This window comes from Corylus avellana, chromosome 3 (assembly GCF_965113065.1).
Source record: "Corylus avellana chromosome 3, dhCorAvel1.hap1.2, whole genome shotgun sequence".
Taxonomy (NCBI): Eukaryota; Viridiplantae; Streptophyta; class Magnoliopsida; order Fagales; family Betulaceae; genus Corylus; species Corylus avellana.
In genome coordinates, this window is record NC_142492.1 from 2949817 (window position 1) to 2974825 (window position 25009).

Genomic DNA, 25009 nt, shown 5'->3' on the forward strand with positions numbered 1-25009 from the left:
CCACACAGAAAAAATAACGGAAAAAACAAGGAATAGGCCAGTGAAGTGAAGCCGTGAGTGAGTTAGTAAGTGTTAAGGTTAACTTAGTTAGAACTTAGACATAGGTTTTTTTCTTTTTTCTTTTTTTTTTTTTAAAAAAAAATTAATTAAATGGGTCTAGCAGGTCACCCGAGACCCACCAGACCCGGTTGACTCGCCAGACCTGGTTGACCCGCTAGACCCATTTATTAAACTTGTTTGGCGGGTCAACCCGTGGACCCGCCAGACACGAATTTAATCGTGTCTTAATCAGGTAGACCCAATCAAGACCCGAACCTGATAAGCCCAAACCCAATACCTGTTAACTTCATGTCATGTTCGTGTCGGGTTCGTGGGTAGTGTCAAAATTGCTAGCCCTACTTTTATTCCACCACCATCTTACTATTCTGAATTCACTTCTTAGATTAATCTTAATTTTGTTCCAAAAAAAAATAATAATAATAATCTTAATTAAAAAAAAAAAATCAATGATAAATTAGAATTGCTATTTATTGGCAATTAATACTCGATAAAAGAGGGGACAAAGGCAGGTGTCTTTTGAGGTTGTTTTTGTTGTTTGGTCTACTAAATGGGAAACAAAAAGCTGGCGTGTAAAGGCCTAAAAAATGTAAGAGTTTCCATAATATCCCTAACAGTAATGAAAGCCATGTTCATCTTTGAAGCCTATAAGCTAGAGAACAGGGTTTCCACGATCTTGCTTCTTAAAATCAATCGGTGACTTTGATTAAGTTCTTGCTCAAATAACAACTTAAAAAGTTCAAACATTAATGCCAGTTTTGGAGTAAAAAATGATCTTCCTTTCCTCGTACCCAGACCACAGCACAAGTGAACAAAGTTTTTGGCAGAACAGAGCTTGTCCCGCGCGCAGAATCAAACTCCACAAAACCAAATCCTGCTAATTCCCTTGTCAAACCTATATTGCGTTTCTCAGTAAGAATAGTGTAGATTCGTAGGTTTTCATGTTAAAAGTCATGTACACAATTGAATAAAGCCTCTTTACTTTTCATTATGCATTTAGTTGCCTACTGTATATCTATGACATAGATTCGCTTGAATCAAGATACAGTAATCTCCTCCACATTGCCGATTTCCTCAACAAACTGGGCTTTTGGCTCCAAATCAATGAACTGGTTGGACTTGCTAGCCAGATGTGATATGCTAACCCGCCCCTCACGCTTAATGTAGTCAGCAACAGCTTTCATTTCTTCCTGTGAGATGTATATGTATTTTCCTCTATCATCCATGACACCAGAAAGTCGCCCTAAAACAAAACCAAATCCAACATTACACTCCTAAACATGAGAACTAGGAGAAGATGCTTTAGAGCATGTAAAGACCATACATACTTTATGGAACATAAATCTGGCAAATAACTTTCTAATTAGGTCTCGTCAAGGAAAGACTAGGAAAGGCTATAAACAGATGAATTAAAAAGAAAAGAAAAAACACTTGGACTATGCCCAGCTACAAATAAATAGCATAGAAAACTACCGAATGAGAAAAAGTCAACCACAAAAGCGAACATAGAAAGTTACATTGTTTAGAAATTTGATGGTACATGAGGAAAGTAAAAGATGGCGGAGTGAAAGTAGTTTTGAGTGTTTTGGATTATTGGTTAATGTTTTTATTTTGAAAACAGAAAACAAAAAGGAGAATAAAAAAATGTTAACAATCAAAGCATCTTTCATGACAAAAGGCATCCTTGAGATGCTGAAATGTGAGAGTTTTTAAGCATTCAACTGTAAAAAGTTGCAAGAAGGATCTATTGATTGTTTGCAACAAGATGGTCAATACAACTATGCAGAAATGGAACAATACGCACCCATACTTTCCAGGGAAGTAATCCGATTGATACATTCCTGCATCAACAAGGAGTTGTGTTGCAACATTAGAAAGCCATATTTTGCATGAAACAACTCTATGTGACAATATGAACCGCAATGCAAATAAAAGATACAAGATACATTATAAAAGAATTGTAGACAAACAAAACATGGGTAGTAATTTCTCAAAAACAGAACGAATTCTAATATTCATCCTTGCTGTCAAATAGAAACCTTATATATTACTGCATCTAGAGGCAAAATGACGGAACAAAAGTCAAAAGGGTGAACAGAGAGTACCTGAGTGCGTAACTTGAATTCTGCAGCGAGATCTTCTAAGGGAACACATTTATAGTTCTGCAAGATCACATTAAACAAGTTAAAAGGAAATGGAAAAAAAGTAAAGAAAAAGACAAGTCTGCACCACAACCGATGTTTGAAAGCCTTTGTATTCTCACTGACATATCTGCAGACTGAGCCGAAACAATTTTATCACATATGCTAGCAGATATCCCCTATTCCTCTTAAGTACTTTTAACACTTGTCAAATACATTCACTTATCATGATTTCATGTATACTGGAATTGCTCATTAAACCACCAAATGAGATGAGAAACTCAGATTGAAGGTTTCTAACACTTGTGTGAAAAAATAAAGAACAAAATCTCTGAGGAGTCAATCACGCACAGGACCAAAACTCACCTTTATGTACTCCACAAAATTGGAAAGCAAGTCCTGTTTTCCATCTTGTACTTCGCTTTCTGTAGTGCCTTCAGCATCAACTGAAAAATCTCCTTTCCACTTCTCAAACTCTAATGCAGCAGCTTCCTCCTCCCTGGCCTTACGAGCCTTTGCTTCTTCTTCCTATATGAAGCACCACAAAACTCTTCAACAAGGAATCCCACGTCCACACAAACACACGTACACGCACATGCAAACTGAAAATCCAATAAACAAAAAAAATCACTTACCAGCATACGCTCCTTTGCCTCACGCTCCTCATCCTTCCTCCTCCGCATTTCTGCATACTTGTCTTGTTTACTATACCTTGAATCTCTTGCAGCTTGTTCAGCCTTCAAAACAATCATGTGGAACTCAGAACAACAAAGCAAAATGATCGTGTGGAACTCAGTGAAACAAAGCTCTTTTGATCCAAACAAATTTGAAACACAAACTTCATACACACCAAGGACTTAAACATCTTAAATAGAACTTGAATATGTAAACTTTGTAAGACGGATCCTTCCAATTGGTTAAAAAGTTCATTCATTACTGATCCTCATTAGTTGGCGAGAAATTCCAGAATTACTTAGCGATCACCACATGTCCCCATTCCCATTAGACCTCTATGAGGACAATAAAAAAGATAGTTCTTGCTCTAAATTTTAATATCAACAGTTGGGCTTTCATGACATCTAAGGTGAGATGGTCAAGGCAAGCACTGGATGCCCTGCCCATAACCAGATATTCTTGAAACAATAATGAATGATCATAGCTAAAAACCAAAACCATGTATAAAGATAAAACAGAGAGAATATATATAAGAGAGACAAAAAAGTGTACCTGACGTTGTGCTTCCCGCTCTTGCCGTTTCTTTTCCTTCTTCGTTGATGCTTTAGCCTCACCCACAGCAGCTTCATCATCACTTTCATCAACAATTTCTGTGTTTACATTTAAGAATGATCACTTCACTGCTATAACTCTAGCAGAATGACATGACGACAGCCTTCTGAGAAACTTCTATCACAAGAACTACCAAATTACACTTATCATTCTCATATACCAAATGTAAATAAATTTATACCAAAAGAAACCATAATAACATACTCAAATAATGACTAATAAAGTGACCACACTGTTTCAAGCTCCTCTCAGACCTCATGCATATTATAGAAACTCAAACCAACTCAACATTTCAAAACTCAAACCAATTACACGAGAAAACATTTCAAAACTTAATATATCAGGACCAAGACCAAAAAAAAAAATTAAAAAAAAAAAAAAAAAAAAAAACAAACAAACAACAACAACAACCAACAAAAAAATCACTTTACAAACCTTCAACACTTGCTGCTGCAGCTGATGTACTAGCTCCCGCAGCTGGCCTCCGACGCATTCGACGAGCACCAGTAGCTCGTACAACTGTTTCCCTCCTTGGAACCTAACTTCATAATAGGTTAAAAGATGAAATAAAAAGAAGCAAATCCAAATTCTGCTGATAACTTATCTTTACTGAAAATTGAACCTTACACTCTAAAAGAAGCTTAAGGCAGAGAGAAGAAAAGGAGAAAGCAGACCTCATGTTCTTCTTCATTTTCATCCGGGGTTCGAGAATCATGACGGCGTTTCCACAGGTATAGTGGAACTAATGCAGCAAAGAGAAGCATAGAGAGAATCGCAACAAAAAGTTCCTCCATCTTTCAATTCAGACTGCCATTAAGAACATTACTGTGAGCCTATAGATAGACTAACACATAAAAACCCAACACAACTAATAATCCAAGGAAGAGATATGCAACGTCCCAAACTGTTATAACAGTTTGACATCCAATCGGCAATTGAACATAACCTAAATAATTACCCGGTCCCTAAAAATTTATTGCAAAATAAAATTTCCGCAATTCACAAATCCTAGGTTGGCTAGCAATTTTTTATTTTCACTATTTGGCAGGTAAAGTTAGTTAGCTGCTTCCCTCAGTTTTCATCCGAGATTGGTATAAATTATTTTACGAATCAAAAACTACTCAAATGTAGCTATGACGCAATGAATAGGGAGAAAAAGGAAAACAATTTATAGAGTTTCTACGCAATTTTGGATAAGCGAATAGTAAGTGAAATTTACGCGGCGTTTGGTTTCTCAGAAAATGGAAGAAAAGAAATCAAACTAAATTATAATTCTTTTCCTTTTCTCTTTCGGTGCAAAGATCACATTAGAATTCTTATTCTCATAGTAAGGCGCCCTAGAAAACAAAATCCACGACCAGTGATTTAGAAGCTACAGATTGGAATAAATTGGCCAGGGTTAGCACTGCGTTTGGTTTCTAAGAAATGCGCGAAAAGAAAACAAATTAGAGTTCTTAATCTCATAAATTTGGGCCTTCGAAACCAAAACCCCCGCATCAACTGAACATAATACGACAATTTCAGCTTACCTGAGTCAACCTTTTAAATTTATGAGATACCAAAGACTATAAGGAATATATACACCAGTAGATTTTTCTCGTTCATTTTCTTTTCCCGAGTTTTCTCGGGAAACAAACAGAGAGCTAGGGTTCCATACTTTTCACTATTAAATTTCCGTTAAAAGGTAAAGAAAGTACAATTTGGCGAACATACCTTGAAAATTCTTCGAGAAGGAAGTCAGAGTGATACGGGTCTGGATGCTAAAGACGTTTTCAGAGGGAGAACATGCTGCAGAGAGAATTTAACCATATAGAGAAAATAACAGGAACGACGTCGTCCGTAGCACTCTACGTTTTCTTTTCTTCTTTTCTTTTTTTCCCATGCCCGCAGCCCGCCTTCACCCTAACTGTTTGTTTGGAGTAAAAAAAAAATTGGTGAAAGGCTACTTTTGGTTGTTTGTTTGCAATCTTGAAAATAAATCGAAAATCATTTTTCATTTGATTCGTATAAAAAATCGTCAAATATTTATTATTTTTATATATTATCTAAGGAATTGTGAAGAAAGACAGAGCGGTGGAAGAAGATCATATATGAAAATAGAAAGCTTTTGAAAATGAGATTGAACCTGAACATAATTCGAAAAACATTTTTCAGCATTTGACATATATAAAAAAAATCGTCTATTTGTTATATTTTTATATTATCTAAGAAACTGTGAAGAAAAGAGAGTGACGGCAAAAATGAGCTCTAGTATATGATAATAGAAGGCTTTTGAAAATAAGATTAAGATCTAATTCAATTGTTTTTTTATATTGCTTGTAATTTGGGCAGACTATTGTTATAAGGCCCTTATAGAGTCTGCCTTCATATGCAAGTGTTCGAGCAGCTCGAGACCTGATTAGACAAGTAAGTCCCATAGAGAGCTCTCTTATAATACTTATTTGGGGGTTCAGAAAATAGTGAAAAATAGTTTACATATATGAGAAGCATAAACCATTTTATGCCTTGTAAAGTCTATTTTTCTTGATTAATCTAAAAACCTTAATTCACGCCAAACACTCAAAAATAAGTTTTTTTTAAAAAAAAAAAATCATAAAATATTTTATTCTGAAACAAATGATTCCCTAATTAATACCCGAGCACGGGCAACAATTATCGGATGACATTGGATCTTAAGATATCTTGAATATCTCGTTGATTGATTGATCGATGTGTAATATTTCGAATCCTCATTATAGTTTATTTGGCTTCATTTGTTAGTGCTATCTAGATGGTACTTAAAAAATATTAAAAGGGGGGAAGAAAAAAAACCTATTGACGCCGAAAAGTAAGAGAACCAAGAAATTAGAGAAGAAAACAGTAGATGAAAGGATTAACGGTCAACCTTGAGAGCGATCGAGAGACATTCACAAATCGCCTGCAACTTTCATGTCTTCGTCTCCCCAAGTTTTTGTCTTTGCCCCAAAGTAGTAAACTTTATAAAAAGATAAGAAGACGTCAAATGTTAAGTCGAAGAGCTGCAACTTACTGCCTACTAAAGAAGATTGCATATTCCTTATAAATATTTCTCGATTATTGTCCCCATTTATCTTATGAAAGACTCTAATACAATGAATAGATTTATAAGCTTAATTTATCTCATAATAAGAAATGATTGCACATCATAAACATATAGCTCGTCATGGTATTTGATCATTTTCCTTTCGAGTCATCACGCAAAAAGATAATGGGATGCTGTACCTAAGCACAATGACCATAGTATTCTCTCAGTTGACCTTGTTCTTGCTGAAGCTGGCTGTATAATTTTAAGCACAAGTAATTAAACCCCACAGAAAATGGGGTGTAGGAATGCGGTGTAGGACCACACCACTCTTGCCCCGAAGAGAAAGAGATAAGAGAGGATAGAGAGAGAAACGAAGAAGAAATGATAAGAAAAGCTCATGGGCAAATTCTAGAATTACCACTTCCACGTTCAAAGAGTCATAAATAAAAAGCTAACAAAAATTATTAACAAAACTCTTTTAACACATAATAACATCAAGCGTCTGCAATTTCAGCAGAATCTGCAGCTGCAAGGATCAGCTCCGGGTGGATGCCTCCAACATATGACCCATCAAGAGCATTGGGAAGTCCCAGTGCCTTCAAGGCCAAGTGAGCTGCCTTCTGTCCGGAAATCATCATCGCTCCAAATGTTGGCCCCTGCATTTTGCCCCAAAAATGATCACTTTCATCGATAAAACACTTCTTTTTGCTCTTTCTAGTGGCATATTATAAGAGAAAGACATTGACAGACCACCCCATTTGAAACTAAATTTCCTTAAAATAGAGTAAAAAGACACTGCAGTTACAAAAACAAAGGCACCCAAATATCTTCTAAAACTCAAATTTTAGAGTCACGAGTAGGGCTGCAAATGATCCAAATCAGTGTCTGCAAATGATCGGTTTATTTATAAAACAATCGGAGCTTCAACAAATTTTCAAGGTTCATATAAACTCCGGTGGATTTGTGTAAATGTATAAGACACAAAAGAACAAGAAAAAAGGGAAAACATACCATTCTTGGGGCTCCATCGATCTCAGCAACCTCCATCCCTGTCACAATCATCCCAGGCACAATCTCCCTGGTGAGCCTCACAATGGCATCCTCCGCCACATTCATGTCGAGCGCCTTCATCCCCGGCACGGTGTCAATCATGCCGATACTCCTGAGCCTCTTGACCCCGGTGGCCCCAAACGGCCCGTCGTGACCGCAGGAGCTCACCACCACCTTAGCCTCCATGACATTGGGGTCCATGCACGACTGTGTGTCGTGATTCATGGACACCAGGGCCCAGTTGGTGACCACCCCACCAACTCTCCCTCCTTTAACGATCAAGTCCTCCGCCGCCACCGCATTGAAGAGCTTCACGTTGGGGCGAGCCAAGAGCTTGCTCATGATGGTGGAGGTGAAGAGAGCGGCGTGCTTGATCACCACATAGTTGTCTTGCTCATCGTACTCGATGCCCAGCTCGTCAAGGAAGAGATGCGCTGGTTTGCGCACAACCTGATCATATAATGAGATTAAATTAGTATACATAATCTTTCGCAACATGTTTTTCAGAGCACTTTGATTCACTTTATGTAGTATTCATAGCACAATTTGCTTAAATAATTGTCAATAATTTCCTTTGTTTACAATGAAAGAGAGATTTTGAAACTAAAGACTCTTAAAGAAAATAAATAAATCCTTGGGTCAATGATTTATCTTCTTTTATTGTTTTATGCAAGTATTCGTGGACCTTACTCAATGTTGACACATATTTATGAAATTTGATACAAGATCCTTTTAATGATTCATATATTATTTTTATTTTAAATTGGGTTTATTATATATTTTTTATATATATAATAAAAACATTGTATATAAAGTAAACAAAAATAAATAAATAAATAACTTGGAACTGCATAATACAATTATGCAGTTCCAAGTTAATTTTGCAAAATCAAGGATGAAAATGGGCCTTATCTACATAATACAATTATACAAATATCACAAAAAGTGCTGAATTAATATAACGAAAAACAAGAGATGTTACAGGTAATCCGACAAAAAATAAAAACAAGGTTGTCTTATCTACTCTTTTTCCTTCCACTTAACTAGCCAAATTCCAAAACTTTAAAGACAAATTATATAAAAATATGTTAATACATGAGTCCTTGATGTTCGATGCATGCCATGAGTTCGATCAACAGATTCGTTTAGCATTTTTAATCTTAACCCACCACCAGATTCGTTTAACGGCACTTACCATAGCCGAGAAGAGCTGGCCGCCGAGCCATGCGCCGCCACCGGGGCTGACAGACTGCTCGATGATGGCGATCTGCACGGACGGGTTCTTACTGAGCTCGTAGGCGCACGAGAGCCCCGCGGAGCCCGCGCCCACCACCACCACGTCGGTGTCGGCGTACGTGATCATATCCATCATGTACCGCCGGGTCATCTCGCGGGAAACGATTGACTCCTTGATGGGATCAAACGTGAACGCCTTCAGATCGTACGGCGGAGATGAAGAGGCGGACATGGAGATCGAGGGTTGAGATCCAGCCTTGACGGGCTGGAAGCGGATGGAAGGTGGGGCCAGATGGGTGCCATGGAAGGAGGAGGCGGAGTTGTCAAAAAGAGCGAGTCTTTGGGGTTTGGAGGTGAAGGTGGAGGCCATTGTCGACATTTTTATCAAGCCTTAAAATTGCTAGAGAAACTGCAGAGGAAGAAGAAGAGAGTAGTGAAGTGTATTTATGGAGGAGGAGGAGGAGGAAGGCGAAAATATGTGGAGCGTGAACGGAGGACACGTGGGAAGAGGATAGGATACGAAGGGTCTAGAATGCATTTTAGCATAGCTACAAGTGTCACCCATGAAGAAGGCTGACATGGCTTAATCTAAGGCCGTTCATGTATCAGCGACCTCAATCCATCGTTTGAGTGCTCTCTGCACTTTGGTTGTCATTTAATGTGAGCCTTCTGCAACCTTTTCATCAGCTTTTGCTGCAAGAAATCAGCTTTTGTTTTGTGGAGAGGATTGTTTAATTAGGAAATAATATCTGTGTAGGGAAAGGTGGATTTGATAATTGATTGACGATTTGCCATGTCGTTGGTGAGTTTTGTCTTGGTGCATTTATTATAATTTCAGTGATGAGTAGGATAGCATTTAATTAATATACTGTTGACTAAAATATCAGCATATAAAAATTAAAATATCAAACGCACTGAAAATAATTATGCAACGAATATCCGCTTAATTAGGGTGATTATATCAAAATATAAAAATATTGAATATACTTTTTGAGGGAGGTGGGGGAAATGGGGATATAAAAAAACAAACAAACAAACACTACAAGTATTGAAAGGGACATAAGGTGTGGAATATAATTTGGTACAAATATGTATATTCCTTTGATATTTTTCCACATGTTTGCTTCTATTTAAATTCTCATCTTATCGAGAGAACTAAAGGATTATCGGAAAAGTTTTTATCATGGAGTTTAAAAGTATAATTTTTAGGGGTGGACAAATTAACCACTTTTGGTGGGCGGAAGACAAAATAAAAATATTGTTTCAACCTCAAGTTTGCAAGTTGTTAGACTTCCGCTTTGTGATCGTTGCTATCACAACGTTCACTCCACTACTGTCTATTTAGCCTTCTACTAGTAATCTAATATGAGCAATTAGTTCCAACACTGCTGAATGGTCATACTAATCGGTATAGAGTTGATGGTCATCCTCTCTTCGTGTGTAAAAAGTTCAGCAGGCTTTGCTTCCACCATCCAATGCATGGGTTAATCAGCTCCCTTACCGTGGTAAATGGATCAAGGATTCTAGGTGGAGATTGGACCGTATAGGTAGTTGGAGTAGGAATCCACCTGTCCCCCCAAATTCTGACTATGTGCCCATTTTCAACTCTCCAAATCAATCATTCCTCGATCAAATCCCAAGCCCCAAATATGCTCCGCCAAACGTTATATTGATCTACCGTTTATACCAAGGCCCTAGGCAAATAATTAGTTATACTCCTCATACAAGAAAAGTCAATAATTCAAGAAATAATCAAATAAAAAAAACTAATGTAATTATGTTAATGGTTGAGTGAGTTTTTGGTAATTAGAATTTATTAACCTTTTTATCATCATTTATTATTAATAGATTGTTGAGATTTGGAGAAACTTATATAATTTTCTTTCCCAAATATAGGCGGACACACATGCAATTGTTAACAAAATGTATGTTAGGATCGATTAGCTAAATGTTTTTTTGCATTTTGGCGTTTATCTTACGTACATCTCTACAGCTTGTAACTATATAAATACCTAGAAATACAATTATGAAGTTTAATTAGGTATTTTCATATATGGTATTAGAGCCAAATATTAATATTCAGCTCTAATACCATATGAATTGAACTTTGTACTCATAATTCACTTATCATTTCAATTAAATATCCCACATAATGGGCATCCCTTATTAATGAAGAGTTTGGGCTTACACATGAGAGGAAATGTTATAATATTAATTAAATAATTAAATTCATCACTTCCTGATAGAGCCCCAAGAAATTGCAAAAATTGATAGAGCCCCAAGAATTGCATGTTTTCCTTTTGAGGGCTGCTTTTATACGGTCATGGCAGAAAACCTTCTACCCACAAATCTTCATGTGACACATTAGCAATTCAAGAAAAAAAATGCAAAAAATCAAAATGAGAACAAAACACCAAATCAAAATGAGGGTAGCCACAATGGGGGACCACTAGATGGGCTGGGGTAGTCGCGCGGGCCACCCCCAGGCCACGGGGTGGCCCGCTAGCCACCCCTAGATCTGGCTTGGGGGTGGTGCGCTGCCACTCGATGGGCCAGGGTTGGCCGCGCCCCACCCTCACAAGGCCAACGGAGAGAGACAGAGACAGAGGCAGTGGCGGAGGTGGTTCCAAGAGACAGAAGATGGTGGTTGAAATGACTGTATGAAAGAATAATTTGGTGTTTTGTTCCCATTTTAATTTTTTGTTCTAAGTTGAGGTGTCAGCTTATGAGTGGTGGGCCGAAAACCCTTATTTTCTGCCTCAACCATATTGAAGTTAATCTCTTCCCTTTTTCACTACAGTATGGAGCCCCAAGACTCGTACGTCCCTAATCTTTAAAAAAAAAATTAAAAAAAAAAATCCAAAAAAAGATATTTATAATAAAATATATAAAACATGAAAAATCAAACTAATTTTTTTTAAAAAAAATAAAACAAATTAAAATTAATATTACTTTTTTAAAAATAAAATAAATTTAAATAAATTTTAAAAAATAATTAAAAAAATTAGATGAGAAGGGGGTTGGCTTTTTTGGTTTTCCTTTCTTACCTCATCATTACTCCTCTCTCCCTCCCCCCCCCCCCCCCCACTCCTTTTGCAACAACTACTGCAAAACAGGGGTGTAAAAAAAAAACTGAAACCGGTTGGGAAAAACCGGTAACTAGGTTGTCCGGTTCCAGTTATCGATTTTGAAATTTTTAAATACTCAATTATAATCAAGTAACTGGGTATATATATTTTTGATTTGACTTCAAGTATTCGGAGCTTCCATTCGATCGACTAATCCCGATGCAAGGGGTTAGATGGAGAGATAGAGATTTTACATGAGAGAGGTCAGGACAAAACACAACTCTAATAATTTTGATATGGGCGAGGAATCTTTCTAACCAGAGTAGTCCATTGGCATGCAGGCCAATGGGCCACGTTGGCCGATTGATTGTCAAGTACGTGAAGGTGACTGAGAAATTATGGACATCTCCCCATACCGTGAGGTTCAGTTTTGTAGGAAAATAAATCTGACAAACCCTAAAAGATTTAAAATATGCCAATATGGCCTGCAGATCAATATTTGAACCGTACTCTTCTGACAAACCCAATAATTCATAAGAAGTGCAACGTGAGAATTATGTGGAATTCTCTGATGCTTATCAAATCTACGCTCATTTTAAGTGATTGTTTTATGGGGCAATTTGAGGGATTAAGACTGATTATTTCACCATGTCACGCACTGGTCTTTTCACTATTTCCCTCTCTCTTTCTCTATCTCTCTCATAAAAGTCATATCTACTTCCCTCATTCACTCAAGAATATCTTTCTTTCTCTTGCAATACAAACTTCTTGTTTCATGACTAATTGCTGCCATTGCAGAAAAAAGAGGTTGTGTACATCTGAGACGCGTGAACTTTTGCTACACCGTTTCTAGGGAGTATAGACGTCTGATTGTGTCACGGGTGGATTAAATTTAAGGGTACATCACGGGTGAAGCTGGGAAGGTTGCAGATGGTAAGAGTGCAGGGTTCTTTACAAATGCAGAAAGGACGAAGCATCAAGAAGGTTATGGGTATAATGGTTTACAGCTGGTTATTAAAACAAGCACGTGCATAGAAGCTTCTAGAAGAAATCAAATAGCAGACTTGTTACATTTTCTGTTATAACTGATTAAGCAGTTTTGTAACTAATTAGTCTTTGGGTAAAGCCATAGATAAGTGCGGAGATTAGCCATCTCGGATTGGGCCAAGCCAACATTGGTCAATAATACAAAATTTCTCATTCAGTTTCTTAAACATTTCTCATTTCAATCCACACGAATACACATTTCATTTTTATTTTCTGTTTCCTAAAACACTTGTGTTACATATTGTTGCCCAACGAGGGATAGGAGATGCACTGTATCGAAATTTGTTGTATCGTAAAAAAGCTACATCGTCTATTGGGATCTGTTGTGCTATCAGAGCCGTTCATCTACTATCCTAGGGTTATCGTGGCTGATGTTAATATAATGTTGCATTGGGTAGACTGATAGGCGTGAGAGAGAAGAATTCAAAAATATTTTCTCAGTAAAAGTGGTGGACCCAGCATCTTCTTTATTTTTTTTTCTAAATCACATGTGATGTCATTAAGTGAGCCATCCACATGGAAGGCCTAGCATCATTGATCTCGAGATATAGTTTCACATCTCCAGGTGTTGTACTCCCATAGCAATACACGTGTATAAATAAAAGTAAGCTCAGTGATAACGTCCACACTGTTGAACAGCTCCTCCCGAATTTAAATATTTCTAGCAATCCCCCCACACCCACCCGATCAAGCATCTTCATGCGTAGTCCTTGTTGGCCGTCCGATTATTGACCGTTATATTTTCTTGGGTAAATGACTAGTGTTACATACCACAGCTCATTTCATCTCTTTCTAATATGCTCGGTGCAGATGGTCTCATACATTGACGATGCAAAATCGACCGTTAAAAACATCCCATAATTAATGTAAAAGGATCCTCTCCATTTCTTTTTTTGAATAAAGCTTGCCTTTTCATCAATAATCAATTCGACCGAACAGAGCAGATTGCTCTGCCGTTAAAAATCTTTCTAATACATTCTGCTGGTGCTAAGAACCACTCACAATTCATATCATTGGCCGTGGCTAGTCTTGCAAGGACATGAGCCCCTTGATTAAGGGAACGTAATGCATCTTCCAACGTTTTACTGTAAAACGTTGGAAGATGCATTACGTTCCAAGGGAACTCAACATGCAATCCTGAGCGAATGTCAGCCACGAGATGTCCCCAAAAACTCCCATTGGGTTCATTATTATTCACAGCATCACCCACGTGATGAAATTAAAATAGTCAGAAATAATAGCTTACAAAAAAAAAAAATTAGCCAGATAAGACCCATAATAAAAGGTAGATATAAGGTATATTACTTCTACGACTAGAGAAGATCTCACCAAAAAAATACATTTTTTTCTCTTCAATTGAATGATGATTTGTGTCCACCCAAGCTTTTGAAAGCTTGGTTGTTACTATTTTTTTATGATTGTTAAATACAAGAATGATTAAATGAGTCCAAATATATAGTAGGTCAAGTATAATAATGAGTATAAATATATGTCAAGTTTAATAATGAGTCCAAATATATATCCCATTTTTCACACACACAGAACTCTGCGACCAAACATCTCATTTTACAAACTAATTATCATATAAAAACATTCATATGTATTTAGTGTGTTGTTGATGCTGTGAAGTAATATTCAACTGCATATAAGCCCTGACATATATTTGGATCCATTATTACACCTAACATATATTTGAACTCACACCGAACCTGTGACCAAGCACCTCATTTTACACACTAATTATCATATAAAAACATTCATATGTATTTAGTGTGTTGTTAATGCTGTGGACTAACATTCAACTGTATATAACTAGACTTAACAACCGATGGCACCTTGACATATATTATGACTCATTATTACACCTGACATATATTTGAACTCATATATTTGGACTGGACTAATTATTATACCTGACCTACTATATATTTGGACTCATTCAATCATCCATGTATTTGACAATCATTAAAAGCAATAACAACAAAGCTTTTAAAAGTTGTGCCAGACATAAACCATCATGCAATTGAAGAGAAAAAAATGTATTTTTTTTATAAGATCTTCTCTAGTTGCAGAAGTGATATACCTTAAAGAGATGGTTGAATTTTTTTTTTGGCCTAGAGGTGGTTTCAACCACCCCATACGGCCGATCTGGGGGTGGTTTGGCCACCCCCATGGCCCTTGGGGGTGATCCGGCCACCCCAAAAAACAAACCCTATTTTTTTTTTATTTTTTTTTTATTTTTTATCACTTCTCAATACTTCACCGTTTTTATCCAAACGATGTAGATTTGGATAACCGCAGCTATGCAATAGTGGACCACTACCGCATAGAAGCCGAATCCCCAAAACATGGCATGCACATCTAATAATTCGAATGAATTATTGGGTTTATTGTAGAACCAGTATTTGAACTATACCCTCCTACAGTTCTACTGAGGATGAAATGCAAGAGTCCATAATTCAAATACTAGTCCCACAACAAACCCAATAACTCATGTAAATCATGTAAATTATTAGATGTGCAAACCATGTTTTGGATCTTCTAGGGTTTGTTAGATTTATTTTTCTGCAACACTGAACCTCACGATATGGAGAAATGTCCTCACGATAAGGCCTCAATTCATAAATTCTAACAAAATAATTTTAATAAAAAAAAAATTAAAGACCTAATTGCCATCAATATGTATGCTTTAATTAAAGCCCTACTTTTTATTTTATTATTATTATTTTTTTAAAATGCATTAATATCATTTGATTTTTCAACATTTTGAAATAAATAAGAATTAAAAAAAATTGATAGCAATAAATAAAGGAATCAAATAATAATAAAAACATTATTAAATAAAATCCAATTGAAGGTCGTGGGTAGATATGTTTTTGCCGTGTGAGGAGCATTGAGCAACCAAAATTAATTTAGGACATCAATAAATTTTGCATCCAAAAAGTGAAAAGAATAATTTGTAACTAAAAATATTAAAATAAATAGTATTTAATTAAATTCGTAATTCACTCTTTATTTTTTATTTAAAAAAAAATTATATTATGACTAGAATAAAATAAATTATAAAAATATAAGAGTTGTTTTGAAAGGGAAAATTAGTTATAAATTCGTTGTTCTTGACTATAAAAATCAAATAAAAAATAATAATCAAAGTGATTGACTGAACTTTTGGTAACTGACCGATCAAGGACGGGTTCTTGCTGAGCTCGTAGGCGTACGAGAGCCCCGCGGAGCCCGCGCCCACCACCACCACGACGGTGTCGGCGTACGTGATCATGTCCATCATGTACCGCCGGGTCATCTCGCGGGAAACGATGGACTCCTTGATGGGATCGAACGTCATTCAGATCGTACGGCGGAGATGAATAGGCAGATATGGAGATCGGGGGTTGAGATCCAGCCTTGACGGGCTGGAAGCGGATGGAAGGTGGGGCCAGAGGGTTGCCATGGAAGGAGGAGGCGGAGTTGTCAAAAAGAGCGAGTCCTTGAGGTTTGGAGGTGAAGGTGGAGGCCATTGTCGCCATTTTTATCGAGCCTTGAAAATGCTAGAGAAACTGCTGAGAAGAAGAAGAGAATAGTAAAGTGAAGTGCATGTATTTATGGAGGAGGAGGAAGTCGAAAATATCTGGAGCGGAGGACACGTTGGAAGAGGATAGGATACGAAGGGTCTAGAATGGTTTTTAGCATAGCTACAACTGTCAACCCATGAAGAAGGCTGACATGGCTTAATCTAAACCGTTCATGTATCAGCGGCCTCAATCCATCCTTTGGGTGCTCTGCACTTTTGATGTCATTTTCAAGGGGGGGAGTGCCAACTTCAATGTGATTTTCCGCAACTCTTTTGTCAGTTTTGTCGTTTCCCACGGATGAGTTTAAATTAACTTTAATTAAGACGTTTAGAAGTTTTAAGCTTTGTCAAATAGTATGATAATTTAGAGATTTAAAAACGTTTTGAAGCTTTAAGATTTGTCAAATTGTATAATAATTTAGGGATTTAAAGTAAAATTACTTCTTAAATATTTGTATATTTCAAAAAATTGGTTTTTTAATGAGCCAAAGCTAATAAACACTTTCTAGTTGGGCAAGGATAAATAAAGAGGAGTCATTTCATGAATGAGATTTTTATTTTTTGGTTAGGTTTTTATTTTTAATTTTTTTTTACATGTAAAAGAAAAAGTGAGATTTTAACTAGTTACCTCCACTTTATAAGGCTTCTTTCTTGGGGACTTTTTTTGTTAGATCTAAATCATCTAATAGTATTTAAATATTTTTAAGGGTTAAATACTATTCTAGTACATGTGGTTTGCTCCAAAATCAAATAGCCACCTGAGTTCTAAAAAATATCGCAAATGGAACATGTGGTAAGCTAATAAACCCACTTGGAATCTCTGTTAAGATTCCGTTAAGTTTTTTAATGGAACGCCACATCAATCTTACACGTGGGCACCGCGTGGCGTGGTACCTAAACTTTTGGGTGTCACATCATACTTTATTTTATTTTATTTAAAAAAAAAAATCTAAAAAAAAAAAAACATTAGGATGGCCGAACCACCCCCTTAGGCCATGGGGGTGGTTCGGCCACCCTCAGGCCGGCTGATCCACCCCTAGGGCCCAAGCGGGTGGTTGCCAAAACTTCAAATTTTTCTTTAAGGGTTTAACCCAAGGAGGTGGCCAACCACCCCCTTGGGCCTTGGGGATGGTTCGGACATCCCAACATTTTTTTTTTTGTTTTTTTGACATGTGTGGTAGTTACCACCCCTAAGCCGGTCTATTATTATATACGTATATATTCAGTTATCCGATTATAATTGAGTATTTAAAACTCCCAAAAAGAATTGAACACGTCGATTACCCGTTTTTCTTAACCGGTTTCCCAGTTCCGGTCTGATTTTCCAATTCTTTTTTACACCCCTACCTACCATGAAAAATTCAGCCATCATCAGATCTTCTTCATCCCTCAGTTAGTTCCTCGACAGCCATCCTCTGTAAGTTTTGCCTCACTGCATTCCTAGGCAATTGCACAAAGGGCCGTAGATGGGCACTAGAGGGCATGGGGCTTTTACTCCCTTCTTCTTCATTAAGTGGGTCCATGTGTGGGCTATATTGCACCAAATGGTCCAATCCATACTCCTGCACGTTTATCCTTGACTTGCAACTATCATTCACCCATCATCACCCATACTTTTCTTATTTCTCAAAACAGCTCCCACCGAGGACAAATCCTTCACGTGAGCCTTTGGAAAAGAGCTCCCTCCCTTGTGCACATGTGGGCCATGTAGAACCACATGTCAATTCCAATCTCCTGCAAATTTGTACTTGAATTACAACTTTCACCTAGCTTGCTTTTCTTCTTTTTCATAACGGGCCCCACCGATCACGCCTTCACGTGAGGCTCCTGGCAACATCTCCCTTGTATAGTGCCTATCCGAACTGTGCATATCTAATAATTCCCATGAATTATTGAGTTTGTTGGAGGACGAGTATTTAAATTATAGATTTTTGCATTTCATCATCGGTAGAACTGTAGAAGGATTCAGTTTAAATATTAGGTGTTGTCCTTATATTTTTATAGTCTTACGTAGATATTATTTTATATACATAAAAAAAAAAAAAGACAATTACTCTTATTTCACTCACTCAATTTTTATAAAATAATATTTATTTAGGACTAAGAGGACATAAAAAGTGTTAAAAGTCTTACATTGTCTGGGTATTAAGGAGATGGACCATTTATAAGGTGAGAGAAAACCTTAACTCTTAAACTAACTTTTGAGTTGAGTTAGGCCCAAGATCCATTTATAATATGGTATCAGAGCAAGGTTCAATTGGTTGTGGCCCACCGTCTCCCATTGTCGCACGTGTTGGCTTGGATGTCCTCCCATCACACGTGAGGGGGCGTGTTGAAAGTTTTATATTGTTTGGGTATTAAGGAGATGGGTCATTTATAAGATGAGAGAAGACCAATTCTTAAGTTAGCTTTTAGGTTGAGTTAGACCCAACAGCCATTTATAATAAAAGAATACTAGAAGAGCATATAACATTTTCCTTTTTAATGGATAATGTTAGATGCTCTTATAGTGTTATTGTGTCCTCTTATCCTAAGTAGATATTATTTTATAAAAAAAACAAATAGACAATTGCTTTTATTTCACTCACTTTATTTTTAGGGTTAATAACTTTTTTAGTACCTTAGTTTTACCCCTTTTTTTTTTTAGATTTTAGGGAAATCATATCAAAAATCCTTAGGTCAACGCCCTTTTTTTAAAAACTCCCTAGGTATTTTTTTTTGAAAATTTAATCCCTGGGTTACTCGAAACTACTAGAAAACTCCCTACCGTCAATTTTTGCTAACTGCCGTTAGTCCACTCAAAACTCACCGTTTCATCTTATTAAAATATTAATTTTTTATTAATTTAATTTTTTTTTAAAAAAAAAAAAAAAATTGCCACCCCTGGCCACCCCCCAACCCCTAAGGGGTGGCCGCAAGCCACCCCAGGGGTGGGTTGCGGCCAGCCCCGGGTGGTTTGGGGTGGCCGTGCCACCCCTGGCCACCGTTCAATTTTTTTTTTTTTTTTTTTTTTTTTTTTTTTTTTTAAGTTTAATTTTTTAAAATTAAATTAATAAAAAATTAATATTTTAATCAGATGAAACGGTGAGTTTTGAGTGGACTAACGGCAGTTAACAAAAATTGACGGTAGGGAGTTTTCTAATAGTTTCGAGTGACCCAGGGACTAAATTTTCAAAAAAAAAAACCCAGGAAGTTTTTTAAAAAAGCGCGTTGACCTAAGAATTTATGATATGATTTCCCTAGATTTTAAAACATAACAAATCTAGTACCTTACATATGGAAAAAGATGAAATCATTACCTCGGTTAATTTCTGTCAGTCCCAATTAACAAAAGTCCACGTCATCTACGTTAAAATAGTGACACGTGTCCTAAAAAAGAAAATAATTAAAAATAATAATAATAAACCTAATAATAATAATAATAATAAAAAATTGGGGTGGTCAGCCACCCCATTTTGGCCTTGGGGGTGGCTCAAAACCACCCTCTTTGGTCTTGGGGGTTGGCTCGACGCTCGGCCACCCCTAGAGGCCGAAGCCACCCCCAAGGACCATCGCTTCAACATTCATCTTAATCAAATTCTTCAGCAACTCTTCATCCACTTCGTGGAAATACTTGGCATACGGGTACGATATCCTAACATTGTTGATCACAACCCCAACATCCAACCCTTCAATGGCTTCGCTAATCCTCTTAACACCCTTGGAAAGTTCTAGGAGTGTAAAGACGGTTACGGTTAGTGGTTAGTGGCAATAACCGCTAACCGTAACCGCCTTAGCGGTTAGTAGACTTCACTAACCGCAACCGCTAACCGCCTAACGGTTAGCGGTTAGCAGTTAACCGCCGGTTAGCGGTTAGTGAAATAGATAACCGCCTGCTAACCGCTTTTTTAAAATTGGGTTTTTTTTGGGCTTTCTTTAGGGCTTTTTGGGCTTTTTTTTACCCTCATTTTTCTTTCTTGTATTTTAATATCTTCTAAATCTTAAATTCCTAAAGTATCTAATAATGCTTTAATTAAATTGTAGACTTGTAGTTATAAGTAATAAATTGTTTAATTCAATTGAATCAATTGTGATTATCATTGTACATGAATCATATGATTAACTTGTAGACTTATGATTTATGAGTTATGTCATATTATATATGCATTATTTATTATTATATAATCATATGATTTAATGATCAAGTCATCATGTGATATAATCATATCAATTATAGTGATAATATATAAATTACTAAAATTATAATGATAATACATTAATACTTAAATTGTGTTTATAAGTAACACATTGGTCATTGTTTAATCCAATGTCAATAACTTAATTTGATATTATACGAATCATATCATCATTGTACATTAATAATATGATTCACTTGAAGTCTTGAATAAAATATTTGAATTGTCATTGAATCATATGATTAAGTATTGATATTATACATTTATATTATTCATATACATATGTAGACTTATATAGATTTATAACATATATAGACTTATAAGTTTATAACATACATTGGAAATAAGTTTCTAGATATTTAATTGTTGTATTAGTATGAATTGATATACTTATGAGTTATGTCATATTATATATGTATAATTTGTTATTATATAATCAAATGATTTAATGATCAATCTCATGTGATATAATCATATAAATTATAGTGATAATATATTAATACTCAAATTGTGATTTAATTATTTTTTTAAAAAAATTATAATTTAATGATCAAGTGATTATATGATATAATCATATAAATTATATTGATAATATATTAATACTCAAATTGTAATTTAATTATTTTTTTAAAAAAATTGTGATTTAATGATCAAGTGATTATGTTATATGTATAAATATTTTTATAATTATAATTATAAAAATATATTATATAAAAAGGCGGTTAGCGGTTACGGTTAGTAGACCCAATAACCGTTAACCGCTAAACGGTTATAACGGTTAGCGGTTAATGCGGTTAGGCGATTAAGTAATTAAGCGGTTATAGTGGTTAGAAACCGCCCGCCTTTGCACCCCTAGAAAGTTCACCATCAAAAGCCACAACAACAATCTTGATCTGGGTCTTACTGTACTTGGCTTGAATCGAATCCGAAACATCTTTGAGCTTGTCCGGATTTTGACTCACCAATATCATATTAATCCCTTTACGAGCCAATTGAAAAGCGAAACCCTTGCCAATACTGCCAGAGAGTTCGGTAACGAGTGCCCAAGACTCCTACTTTTTGAGAGTCTTAGCGGGTCTGAGAAAATTGACGTAGACCCATTTGAAGAATGCGAGAGCAAAATTAAGAGCCAAGAGAGAACCCCAAGTAAAAAGAACGAGAACCCAGAACGGCTGACCTTTGAGCAGAGTTGCACGTTGGAAGAGAGCGTGCTTTTGCTTTGGATCTGAGAGAGAATAGTGGAATGAAATGGGTTTTATGGGGAGTGGATTCGAGATTGCTACAGTTGTTTGCATATGGCCTTGTGGTGGCTCAAGTCATAGAATTTTCACTTTCTTTTTAGGTTTAATTATTTATTTATTTATTATTATTATTTAATTATTTTTAATTTTTAAGATATGTGTCCCGATATGAACGTAGATGACGTAGACTTCTGTTAATTGGGAGTGACGAAAACTAACGAATGTAGTGATTTCATTTTCTCCGTATATGAATCACTAGATTTGACATATTTTAAAACATAAAAATAAAAAATAAGAACGTACCAAAAAAAACGTTATTAACCCTTATTTTTATAAAATAATCCTACGACTAGGAGACCTAGCATTTCCCCAATCACGCTCCAGATATTTTCGCCTTCCTCCTCCTCCTCCTCCTCCTCCATAATACGCTTCACTACTCTCTTCTTCTTCCTCAGCAATTTCTCTAGCATTTTTAAGGCTTAATAAAAATGGCGAAAATGGCCTCCACCTTCACCTCCAAACCCCAAAGACTCGCTCTTTTTGACAACTCCACCTCATCCTTCCATGGCACCCCTCTGGCCCCACCTTCCATCCGCTTCCAGCCCGTCGTGGCCGGATCTCAACCCTCCATCTCCATGTCCGCCTCTTCATCTCCGCTGTACGATCTGAAAGCGTTCACGTTCGATCCCATCAAGGAGTCCATCGTTTCCCGCGAGATGACCCGGCGGTACATGATGGACATGATCACGTTCGCCGATAGGCGACACCGACGTGGTGGTTTTGGGCGGCGCGGGCTCCGCGGGGCTCTCGTGCGCCTACGAGCTCAGCAAGAACCCGTCCGTGCAGGTCGCCATCATCGAGCAATCTGTCAGCCCCGGTGGCGGCGCATGGCTCGGCGTCCAGCTCTTCTCGGCTATGGTAAGTGCCGTTAAACGAATCTGGTGGGTTAAGATTAAAAATGCTAAACGAATCTGTTGATCGAACTCATGGCATCGAACATCAAGGACTCAAGTATTAACATATTTTTATATAATTTGTCTTTAAAGTTTTGGAATTTGGTTAATTAAGTTGAAGAAAAAGAGTAGATAATACAACCTTATTTTTATTTTTGGTCGGATTACCTGTAATATCTCTTGTTTTTAGTTATATTAATTCAGCACTTTTTGTGATATTTGTATTATGTAGATAAGGCTCATTTTTATCCTTGATTTTGCTAAAATAGGGGTACATAGTAGGGGCAGTTCCAAGTTAATTTTTTTATTTACTTTATATACAATGTTTTTTTATAAAAAAAAATAATAATAATAAACCCAATTTAAAATAAAAATAAAATATTTTAGAACACGATATATGGATAATATTTGTCAACATTGACTAAGGTTCACAAATACTTGCATAAAACATTACTAGAAGATAAATCATTGGCCAAATGATTTTATTTACTTTCTTTAAGAGGCATTAGTTTCAAAATCTATCTTTAATTGTCAACAAAGGAAATTATTGACAATTATTTGAGCAAATTGTACCATGAATACTACATAAAGTGAATAAAAGTCTCTGAAAAACATGTTGTGAAAGATTTTGTATACTAATTTAATCTCATTATATGATCAGGTTGTGCGCAAACCAGCGCATCTCTTCCTTGACGAGCTGGGGATCGAGTACGACGAGCAAGACAACTATGTGGTGATCAAGCACGGCGCTGTCTTCTCCTCCACCATCATGAGCAAGCTCTTGGCTGGCCCCAACGTGAAGCTCTTCAACTCGGTGGTGGCCGAGGACTTGATCGTGAAGGGAGGGAGAGTTGGTGAGGTGGTCACCAACTGAGCCCTGGTGTCCATGAACCACGACACCCAGTCGTTTAAGGACCCCAACGTCATGGAGGCGAAGGTGGTGGTGAGCTCCTGCGGTCACGACGGGCCGTTCGTGGCCAAAGGGTCAAGAGGCTAAAGAGTATTGGCATGATTGACAATAAAAGGTCCAGTAAGATTCCTTGACTGAAGGGAGCAATAGAAATCATAGTCCAATACGTTGATCCAGTCTAAGTAAGTTGAAATAGCTTTAAAGGATAGTCCAACAAAGACCGCAACAATATAAGTCATTGGACTATCCCTTTTAAACCTTTTTCAACTAACTTGGACTGGATGGACGTATTAGAGTATGTATTGCCTCTTGAGTCAAGGAATCTTACTTGACCTTTTGCTGCATTGAAAAATCCAGGAGACAAATACAGTTACGGGGATTTCGGGATCAGCGAATGGATGAGTGATAAAATACGTGTGCCCAAAGAAAAAATAGTCCTCGGCCTTTCAATTTATGGCCATGCGTGGCGTCTACAAAATTCTGGTAACAATGGATTGTTTGCGCCAGCTGATGGAAAATATATTGAAACCTCGGGATATATTGGGACCATTCTTTATAAGCATTTCGTCCAGAATTGTTATACTTGATATGCTTATAAAAAATGGTCCCAATATATCCGCATATCAAGTATTTCGTCCAGAATTGATATACTCGATATGCTTATAAAGAATGGTCCCAGTATATCCCGAGGTTTATAATGATGTTCTTCTTGGATTGGTTATAATGATGTTGAGAGTATCAAAGCTAAGGTTCGCTATGCTTACTATGCATGGCATGTGGACGGCGACAGAGGTGGGACTCTTTCAGGAGCAGGTTAGTACGAATTCAATCATTTATATCTTTCCCAAATTAAAGCATGCATCTTCGATTATTACTATTCTCATTTGGATTCCTAGGTGTTCATCATTCTTTCTTTTTTTTTGTTTTTTTTTTTACATATCCGCTTGTTTTTTTTTTAACATGTCCGCACAAGAGGGAAATGAGAATTCGAACTAGTAACATCCGCTTCATTAGGCATGTTCCTAGTTGATTGAGCTACCTCTTTGAGACACATCTTCATCATTCTAATTATTATCTGTAATTCTAACTTGTAACGCATGTATCCAAAATAATAATAATAATAATAATAATTGATTTGGTTGGTGGTTTGAGTACTGAATATCCACCTTTATCTAAAGATCTCTAGCCGATTATATATGAGGGTAGTAGTTCAAAAAACCCCCTCTAACTAAC

At 36.6% G+C, this 25009-nt stretch overlaps 2 protein-coding genes and 1 pseudogene across 3 annotated transcripts; 1 reads left to right on the forward strand and 2 right to left on the reverse strand.

Annotated features, from left to right (window-relative positions):
* Positions 1–909: 909 nt before the first annotated feature.
* On the reverse strand, positions 910–5345 carry LOC132173537 (DDRGK domain protein). The gene is made up of 9 exons (XM_059585049.2): positions 5199–5345; positions 4160–4292; positions 3921–4023; positions 3426–3523; positions 2834–2935; positions 2565–2726; positions 2163–2219; positions 1862–1898; positions 910–1300 (listed from the first exon to the last, which is right to left on the reverse strand). The coding sequence occupies exons 2-9, from the start codon at positions 4277–4279 to the stop codon at positions 1095–1097; spliced, it is 885 nt and encodes a 294-aa protein (XP_059441032.1). The 5' UTR covers positions 4280–4292; positions 5199–5345; the 3' UTR covers positions 910–1094.
* Positions 5346–6910: 1565 nt separating this feature from the next.
* THI1 (thiazole biosynthetic enzyme, chloroplast (ARA6) (THI1) (THI4)) lies at positions 6911–9281 on the reverse strand. The gene is made up of 3 exons (XM_059585048.2): positions 8774–9281; positions 7540–8028; positions 6911–7184 (listed from the first exon to the last, which is right to left on the reverse strand). The coding sequence occupies exons 1-3, from the start codon at positions 9191–9193 to the stop codon at positions 7023–7025; spliced, it is 1071 nt and encodes a 356-aa protein (XP_059441031.1). The 5' UTR covers positions 9194–9281; the 3' UTR covers positions 6911–7022.
* Positions 9282–22278: 12997 nt separating this feature from the next.
* LOC132176305 (thiamine thiazole synthase, chloroplastic-like) lies at positions 22279–24114 on the forward strand (annotated as a pseudogene). Its single transcript, XR_015911732.1, has 2 exons — positions 22279–22831; positions 23528–24114. The product of XR_015911732.1 is annotated as a thiamine thiazole synthase, chloroplastic-like (transcript).
* Positions 24115–25009: the final 895 nt, after the last annotated feature.